Here is a 10,000-nt window from a genome sequence, read left to right on the forward strand (position 1 = left end):
ACATGTTAGAAGGGCAAGAAGGTTCCAGGGTAATTTTTCCCGTTGAAGATAGCATCAGGCATGAAGACTCTGTTCTCTGTTTCCATGTTTGTTTTAGTAACTCCCTTATATACCTTCCTTCCAGTGAGACTTGTGGGTTGTGAGCGTGGGGTTATCAAATATTTGTTTTGCTATAGCCTCGATAATTGTATTGTTTACTTTGATCTAATTGGATTCATATTGACATGCTTCATAGAGTTTGCTACACCTATGTGGAGTAGTACAACTAGGAGGCTCTTATGATTACGGACGGAAATAATAATATTACTGTCTGTACCACACTAGGGTCCAACATCACTTCAGTGATATTAAATTGTGCAAACTAATGTCATCGGATTTTATAGGTACTTGACAAATCATTTCCTTTTGATTTTAGGGCTAATCAAATGAACCTTTTTGTAAAATTTGTGTGGTGCTCACACCAGATTTTCATTTTGTTTTAGCTGTATGTTTTGTATTGTGTCTCTTGATTTGTTCGTACATACCTCAACTCGTTCCTCCTTCAAATCCACTTTCAGAGCCAGCTGTTCCCTTAGAACAACATCCGGATAATGTGTCTTCTCAAAGGTCGCCTCCAGTTGTTCCAGTTGCTCTTCGGTAAAGATCGTTCGATGTCGTCTTTTGCGTTTGGGCGGAGGTGCGGAATGTTGAGAAGCGGCCATGGCGGCAATGGTGGCCGCAGCATGAGTCATATAACCCGGATACAAGTTGGGATAGGCTACGGCTGAAACAAACGCAAACAAGTACGTTTAAGTAAGTTTTTTTAATCCATTTTAATGTGATGGGCAGACCTGATCAGACCAGGCTAACGATAGTTTAGTACTTTTGGAGATATATGTTGGATTTTACCAATGACTTTATGAGAGATTCCACTAATGGGATAATTTTCAAGGATAGAAAAGGAGTTTTTAATGATCCAAACAAGAGTTTCTAAAAACTCCTTCTTTTTGGATCACTAAGAACTCTTTTTTTGATCATTAAAAATAAAAACTCCTTTTTAGATTATTCAAATATCCTTTTTGGATTATTAAAAATTCTCCCATTAGTTAATTCTCTCATTAAATATAAATGCAGTTTCTTTGTGTTATTATGTCACAACTTTGGTGCTCATTGGAACATTGTAGGATTTTCCCAATATCTCAATAATCCTAAAATTCAATGTTTACCTACCATGCTGGCACCGGTCGCTATGCGCATTATATTCGTGGACGTGTTGATCCACAAAATGTTGAGTAGAACGGAACCCGACCGAAGGTGGTAAAGATCAAAGGAAATTTTGTTGAACGGGAAACATTTTTCTAGTGTGGACGGTTCTACAAAATGTTCAACTTTTTTCTCCGTCATCATCACCATTCAGTACTAGAGCATCAGTATTAATGTGCTAGGAAAAAAAGAAAGGTGCTTTTATTGTGTCAAAAACATTAAAAATTGTTATTTTTAAATATGTTTGAAAATGAGTTCTACGAGTATGTCAAAGGATCAGGTCATAGCATTCATTGACATGCTGAAGAATCGACCTTCTCTTTGGTCTCCGGATCATGAGAACTACAGAGACAGGAATAAACGACACGATCTTTTGACAGAAATTGCAGTGTCCTTTGCAATGTCAAAAGCAGAAGTGGAGAACAAAATAAAGTCACTGCAATCACAATTGACCACTCCAAAACTGTATGTTTGAATACTGTTGGTCAACAAATCAACAAAATTGAAAATAAATAGTGGGGACGGTGCAGTGTTGATCAATACATTCAACACCAGTGGGGACGCACCTTTAGCAGTTACAGTTCCCTCTATCAAACCTTTTTGAAAAAAGACACATTTTCTCCCTCGTTTTATGCCGACCACTCACGTTCAAAGGGTCGGAGAGACCTAGGTCCGCCACACAAGTTCCGACTGTCTCAGTGACCGACCGACCGACCGACATTATATCTGGATTATCTGGAAAAAGTTTCGTTGTAAAACGCGTTCTGTTCTGAAATTTCAGAATTGGCCACCAACCAACTCGCAGACTGTTCCAACATGTTTGATGGCGAAGAGCGACTCCTCTCTCAGTTGAACAAGAATTTCAAGAAGTCCAAAACCAACGTTACCATTGAGGGATCTTTCAAAAAACTGGATCTGGACTGAAAGCAAAAGGGACCGCCAAATTGGACATCCGGAAGTCCAAAACCAACGTTACCATCGAGGGATCTTTCAAAAAACTGGATCTGGACTGAAAGCAAAAGGGACCGCCAAATTGGACATCCGTGACTTGTTCCTGAGAGGAATTTCGCATTTCGCAAAATTTATTGTGTAATAGAACCAAATTCAAACTTCGCACTACTTCGCAAAAGTTATCACGTAATACGAAGAAAATCCTTTAAAAACATTGTTGACGTCAGAACTATTCCTGAATGCAATTTGCAAATATTTTGTCGTCGAAGTGACGTCACAATATTTATTAATAGGACCTATGTTGGACATCCGTGACTTGTTCCTGAAAGGAATTTCGCATTTCGCAAAATTTATTGTGTAATAGAACAAAATTCAAACTTCGCACTTCGCAAACGTTATGACGTAATACGAAGAAAATCCTTTAAAAACATTGCATAACCTTATAAGAGTTGTTGTTGACGTCAGAACTATTCCTGAATGCAATTTGCAAATATTTTGTCGTCGAAGTGACGTCACAATATTTATTAATAGGACCTATGTAATGTTTTCTACTGTAAATAATGATATACGCTGGAACCCCGATGAGATTCTGTAGTCAAAGGCCAGCCACTCACTATTAGATAGACCTGACAGGTACATCTGATCAGGTCCGCCTGTCAGGTCTACCTGATGAGCACACATACTATCAGGTAGACCTGATCAGGTTTACCTGTCGTCAGGTCTACCTTATAGTGAGTGACTCACCTTAGAAAGGCTCTATTATTTATTGTATACTTAGGATTATTGTAAAATAAAGTAAACTATTTATAAGAGAACAATTTACTTGATATTTCTTGTTGTTATCGCTTCGCTTTACCGTATTCATCAATTGCCTCTCTCATGTAAATAATCCTCATGAACCCGGCTACAGAATCTGAATGGAAAAGAGAAAAGACTATTGTAAAATAAAGTAAACTATTTATAAGAGAACAATTTACTTGATATTTCTTGTTGTTATCGATTCGCTTTACCGTATTCATCAATTGCCTCTCTCATGTAAATAATCCTCATGAACCCGGCTACAGAATCTGGATGGAAAAGGGAAAAGAAGCACACACAAACACGCCAATTTTTAAAACAACAATAATGATTTTAATATAATAAAATGGATTTTCCTTGCTTGAATATTATTTCGTCTAAAAAAATACAAGGAAAATAAAATAAAATAAAATAAAATAAAAACAATAACAAATAAAAATATGGAAATCGAATGGCTCAGGAGGGGATCTCTAATACTCGTATTTATGTATGCCTCGTCAGTGTATACTCGGGAACAGTAATGGATTAAAATGTGTAACCAATATCGATTTTGGATCAAAAGCTGCTGACCAAATGGGTTAAAAGGGTATTTTTTCCAAGATGAAAGACAATGCTTAAGACCGTCAGTTGAATATGAGGGGCGGACTCCAATTGCTACCAGAACCAGTACTCCTACTCCCACTCCTACCAGTACTCCTACTATTGCTACTCCCTATCTGAACCAGTTGGACATCGGGGCAATTGAAGTGTTAACAAATCGGAGCAATTGGAGTGCGTCCGAGATGAGCTGTGAGGAAAAGTATTGGCTTGTAGCTTGTGAGACCAGTCACTCAGACTGTCTGACAGACGTCGGAATGTACGAAGAATTGTTCGGAGTTCATACTAAGTCCGAACAATTTTCTTTGGGTTTCGGCACCCTTTTTATGAAATTCTTTGTTTCACCATAACTTCTAAACAATTTGTCTGCTTTGGACGAAATTCGGCAAACATGTCCCATTTTTATGAAATTTCGCAAACCTGTAATTTTCATCATGGCAAAATCTTAAAGACCACATTATTTTGACCGCTTTTTGGTGGGTTTCGACCGCTTTTTGGCGGTTTTCAGCTATATCGACTAAACGGTTAGAGATATTGTAAATGTTAACAATAACAAATAAAAATATGGAAATCGAATGGCTCAGGGGATCTCTAATACTCGTATTTATGTATGCCTCGTCAGTGTATACTCGGGAACAGTAATGGGTTAAAATGTGTAACCAATATCGATTTTGGATCAAAAGCTGCTGACCAAATGGGTTAAAAGGGTATTTTTTTCCAAGATGAAAGACAATGCATAAGACCGTCAGTTGAATATGAGGGGCGGACTCCAATTGCTACCAGAACCAGTACTCCTACTATTGCTACTCCCTATCTGAACCAGTTGGACATCGGGGCAATTGAAGTGTTAACAAATCGGAGCAATTGGAGTGCGTCCGAGATGAGCTGTGAGGAAAAGTATTGGCTTGTAGCTTGTGAGACCAGTCACTCAGACTGTCTGACAGATCTAGGTTGGACAGACGTCGGAATGTGTGTCGCGAATTTTCGCGAGTTTGTGATATTTTTTTCGGCCAGTCTCTGGACTGTCTAGAATTTTATAATAGCTCAGTCTAGAATTTTTCGGACAGACATTCAGGAGTTCAGATTTTTTTCTCTCGGACATTTTCAATTTATTCGGTTCAGTTACGGTTTTTTATTTCACTATTTTACGCCTAACTGTGGGGAACTACATACTCTCAAATACGCTTCCACACCACTCTGTCATCGCTCGTTGCATTTTAGGTTGCTTGAGACTTGCGATGACGTGTAAAAGAGCTTTTCGAATGGCTAATCTTACCACTGAGAATTAACACACTATCAAGGGGTTTTTTTGACGTCACCCATTTGATTTACACAGGCCGGTAGTTCTTAAACTCTGGATTAACTAAAAACTCTTTGTGGTAAGATCGGGGATAAGTGAGATTATTTCGCGAAGCATCTTTTTTTTCCTAGCCTATCCCCATTTAAATATAAATAGGGTCGGCATATCTGATAACTCTACTAGTAAATCTTATATTATAAAATCAAGATCCATTCACATTTCACACACTGATCACTCTATCTCCTGAACCACAACACCTAGAAAGCTGAAATTTGGTAGGAGTATTCCTTTTATGGTCTAGGTGTGCAATAAGAAAGAATTTTGCGATTTTTCCTAGCCTTTCCCCATTTGAATATAAATAGGGTCGGCATATCTGATACCTCTACTAGTAAATACTAAATACATACCTCACAAAACAATAACGACTAGATACAGGGTGACCGCCGTCTCTCCTCAATACAGGGTGTGCACGACGGCGTCCCGGTCCGGCAATTGGCGCACCTTCATCGAGCCGTCCGCGCCGCAGGAGAAAAGCCGCGAGCCGCCGTCCACATGGAAATTTTGCGAAAATCTAAACCGATCCTAAGATATGATCATACTAAATACATACCTCACAAAACAATAACGACTAGATACAGGGTGACCGCCGTCTCTCCTCAATACAGGGTGTGTACGACGGCGTCCCGGTCCGGCAATTGGCGCACCTTCATCGAGCCGTCCGCGCCGCAGGAGAAAAGCCGCGAGCCGCCGTCCACATGGAGTTGCGTGACGCCTTTAAATTAAATTAAAAATAAAATCTGTTAATAAATACAAATAAAGTAAAAATTAAAACCTGTCCTATTTGCTGGTGGGTATATCTCATTAAATTATGAGATATGTCCACCAGTAAATTCAATTTAAAATATGTTTAGCTCTTCTTCTTCTTCTTCTTCCTAGCCTTTTCCTAAAATACACTCATAGCCCTGAATGGGGTCAACGAACAACGCCGGGTGTGATAAGGGCTTAAGCCTAGGAACTGATCCGTCATCCCGAATTATGAGATATGTCCACCAGTAAATTCAATTTAAAATATGTTTAACTCTTCATCTTCTTCTTCCTAGCCTTTTCCTATTTAAATAGGGTCGGCGTTTCTTGTCAGTCTCTTCCAGGCAGCCCTATGTGATGAATTCTCACCAATTTAAAATATGTTTAATCAGGTATGAAAATTTTAAAATATGTTTAATCAGGTATGGAAAATATGTAAATTTGATGTCAATAAAATTACCAATCACAAAAAATTACCTTGGCCGATGTGCTTGAAGAACGAAGAGCGGGCGTGCTCGCCCGGGAAATTGTAGAGGAGGTGGTTGCCGCTCAGACTCCATACCTGCGGAACAAACAGGATTATGTGAGAGAAACAAAACAGTGGGGGATGTGATAATGTATTTAACAGACTGCTCTAAATATAGAATTGCCAAAATGACAAAGCATATAAAATGGAAGAGTTGCAATTGGGAAAATATTTTTAATAAAAGGTCGATTCCTACGTAAAAAGTTGTGAAAAATCCAAATTTGAGGTCAAAACTCCGAAAAAGGTTTGGATTACAATGAACAATGAGATATAACGCGACATATTGTAGGATATGAAGATTCATATCCTACAATATGTCTACAATATTCATATCATACAATAACACACATCAAAGCGAAGAAAACAAGTCGGAACTACATTTTTGGGAGAAAAATTTTCGGCTCTCTGCTTGGTATAAGGCTATAACGGATCCAGTCAGCCTTGTGAGAACAACTGAGTAGCTTCTAGTGGGAGCATTAATTGTAGGTACCAGTGTAAAAAGAAAAAGAATAGTTGTGATATCCACAAAAATTGCTAAGAGACTTTTCAGTTTCACCACAATGGAGGAGTTGCAAATGGGTAAAAATTATTAATAAATGGTCGATTTCTACGTAAAAAGTAGTGAAAAATCCAAATCTGAGGTCAAAACTCCGAAAAAGTAACTTTAAAAGGTCGAAAATTCAATTTATTTCAAAGGTCGAAAATTCAATTTTTAATTGCCGTTCTAATGAAAAAGTTCAAAGAGTTGTGACGTCAGATTTCACGTCAAAATGCGCAGAAACGCTTGCGCACAAACAAACGAAGCGGGATTCATAAATTATGACGTCATCGCCTACGGGAGCGTATGCCGTGACGTCAAAAAACGAAGCGGGAGTCATGAATTATGACGTCATCGCCTACGGGAGCGTATGTCGTGACGTCAAAATTCACGATTTACCGGTATTTTTTAAATCGATTTATCTCGGGATCTAGAAGTCGTAGAAGAAAAAGAAAAATTCCGTTGCCTGCTCTATGACTTTGAAACATCACCCAAGTAAGCGCAACTGATCTATTGGTCTTTTGACTATCCTTGATCTTTGAACGGAAATTTCTTGCAAACTTTGAGCGACCTGAGGTGAAAGGTAAAGTCCAGAGGAACGCTAACTCTTTATATATGAGTTAACTCTTTATATACTCCTAATTCAGCCCTGAATAGCGGAACTTTGTCCCCGAATAACGGCCTTTGTCCCCGAATAACGGCCAAGTTGTACGCCCCTAAAATTTATCGCAAGACTCCAATAAACTGTAATCAGAATGGGGCAACCTGTTCTAAGCTGACAGTCTAAACAAAGATCTACTTATGTGTGATACGTACCTTAATATCACCATCCCCAGCACCGGTCACAAAGAACTCCTCATGCGGATCAATAGCCAAACACTTCACTGGTGACTCTCAACATAACTCTTTGTATGAGCTTTTTCCTAATTCAGCCTTGAATAGCGGAACTTTGTCCCTGAATAACGGCCAAGTTATACGCCCCTAAAGTTTATCGCAAGACTCTAATGAACTGTAATCAGAATGGGGCAACCTGTTCTAAGCTGACAGTCTGAATAAAGATCTACTTATGTATGATACGTACCTTAATATCACCATCCCCAGCACCGGTCACAAAGAACTCCTCATGCGGATCAATAGCCAAACACTTCACTGGTGACTCGTGCGCGTTAAACCGAGACCGAATAACGCGCTGGCGCAAATCTATGACGCAAATGTCGCCTTTCTTCCCTGCAGAGATGAGGAGCTGGTGTTGTGGCGCAAATACCAGACTGGATGCGCCTTGATCGTGACATACGAATGCTGGAAAAGAGAACGGATTGTTAGTATCTGAAGAGGCTGGCGCAAATCTAATGATAAAAGTTCAGTATCTTGAAAGTCCATTATTAATAATAGTCCATCAAATTATGTATAAGAAACTCCTAAAAACTGTATAAAAGAATCGGACAAAAGGGAGCTTTTAGTAATCTTTCCTGATTAATTGCCTCGGTGGTGTCAAGACGCACGACTTATTAAACAAAACAGACTAAGAAATAAACAAAAACCATATCTTCGACATCGCTTTCTTCGTTATTAATCTCGTTAGTTTGAACACTTTTAATGATCTGTTCCTCTGATAAGATAGGATATCCTTTAAAAGAAAAAAAAAACCTGATTTTGAAGTTTAAATAATCGAGGTTCTACTGTACCTACATACCTTGAACCAGAGCTTTCTTCTGAGGCAGTAGCGAATCCCAGAGGCACACATTCTTGCTTTCCGACGAGTGGCCAGCAGTGGCGACTAAACTACAGGAACCCAGGAATACAAAGTCACTGGTGATCTTGTTGTGACATTGGTATGTCTGAAATGAGACAGGAGAGAATGTTAATAATTTGATAAGATTAACATTATTTATAGACAAATCAAATTAAATGTCGACGAGTGGCCAGCAGTGGCGACTAAACTACAGGAACCCAGGAATACAAAGTCACTGGTGATCTTGTTGTGACATTGGTATGTCTGAATTCTCACCAATTTAAAATATGTTTAATCAGGTATGAAAATTTTAAAATATGTTTAATCAGGTATGAAAATTTTAAAACATGTTTAATCAGGTAAGGAAAATATGTAAATTTGATGTCAATAAAATTACAAATCACAAAAAATTACCTTGGCCGATGTGCTTGAAGAAGGAAGAGCGGGCGTGCTCGCCCGGGAAATTGTAGAGGAGGTGGTTGCCGCTCAGACTCCATACCTGCGGGACAAACAGGATTATGTGAGAGAATCAAAACAGGGGGAAATGTGGGGGATGTGATAATGTATTTACCATACTGCTCTAAATATAGAGTTGCCAAAATAACAAAGTATAAATTGGTCTTTTAACTATCCTTGATCTTTGAACGAAAATTTCTTGCAAACTTTGAGCGACCTGAGGTGAAAGGTAAAGTCCAGAGAAACGCTAATGGTGGATTTCACCAACCTTCTTTCCACCCTCAAACAGCCCGTGAGCTTAACAGCCCTGTTAAGCCAATACAAATTAAATGGAACTTAACTGGCTGTTAGCTTAACAGGAGTTCTAACTGAAATGAGAAATAGGGTAAAGTAGGGTAAAACTGAAATGAGAAAATAGGGGAAAGTGGGGTCATACGAACCGGCCGCAACAAGTGTTTACTCCGATCGAGCACAAACTGAACGAAACGAGCGTCGTGACAACCGGGGAAGTTCAGGCCTTTGATCTGAGGCAAATCCAAGATGGCGGACAAAACAGACAATAACAAGAGGGGAAGCGGGGCTTAAGTTAGGGGAGGACGGTTTTACCTTGGTTTAGAGGGGAGGATCCTGTTTACAGGGTGTATGATAAAGCTATGTCAAGCCGAAACACCCTGTATAAGGCTTTAATTAAGTAAGGCCTTAAGTGTAGACTTGAGGCTTTGAGTTTTTTCTATTAACTTATGATCTAATTACAAATTTTTGTCAGTAAAGGGTTTCGGGTTTCTTCAAATTAATTTGATTCCAAGGGTAAGGTAAACCTGTACCCTTATACCTAAGTGTAAAAAATGTTTATGCATTTGCAAAAAATATCTTCAGTGTTCCTAAGACTAGAAAGCAAAAACTGTTTATTAAAGAAGAACAGAAAGAATACAAGAACATTTGTTAATGGTTAGATGTCATTTTAAACACACGAAACATGGTTATGTATGTATGTATGTTGCAAATGTCGGGATCTTTGACCATTAGGCCATTTTTCCTCTCGCATCCCAATATTTC

At 38.8% G+C, this 10,000-nt stretch overlaps 1 protein-coding gene across 1 annotated transcript in view; it reads right to left on the reverse strand.

Moving 5' to 3' along the window:
- Positions 1 to 788, reverse strand: part of LOC108253037 (visual system homeobox 2-like) — a 1,615-nt gene extending 827 nt beyond the window's left edge. The window contains exon 1 of the mRNA XM_017446259.2: positions 460 to 788. Within this exon, the coding sequence (XP_017301748.1) occupies positions 460 to 731 (272 nt within the window). The 5' untranslated portion in view covers positions 732 to 788. The remainder of the gene's footprint in view (positions 1 to 459) is intronic.
- Between the last annotated feature and the right edge of the window lie 9,212 nt (positions 789 to 10,000).

This window comes from Diaphorina citri, unplaced genomic scaffold, assembly GCF_000475195.1.
Source record: "Diaphorina citri unplaced genomic scaffold, Diaci psyllid genome assembly version 1.1 scaffold1159, whole genome shotgun sequence".
NCBI lineage: Eukaryota > Metazoa > Arthropoda > Insecta > Hemiptera > Psyllidae > Diaphorina > Diaphorina citri.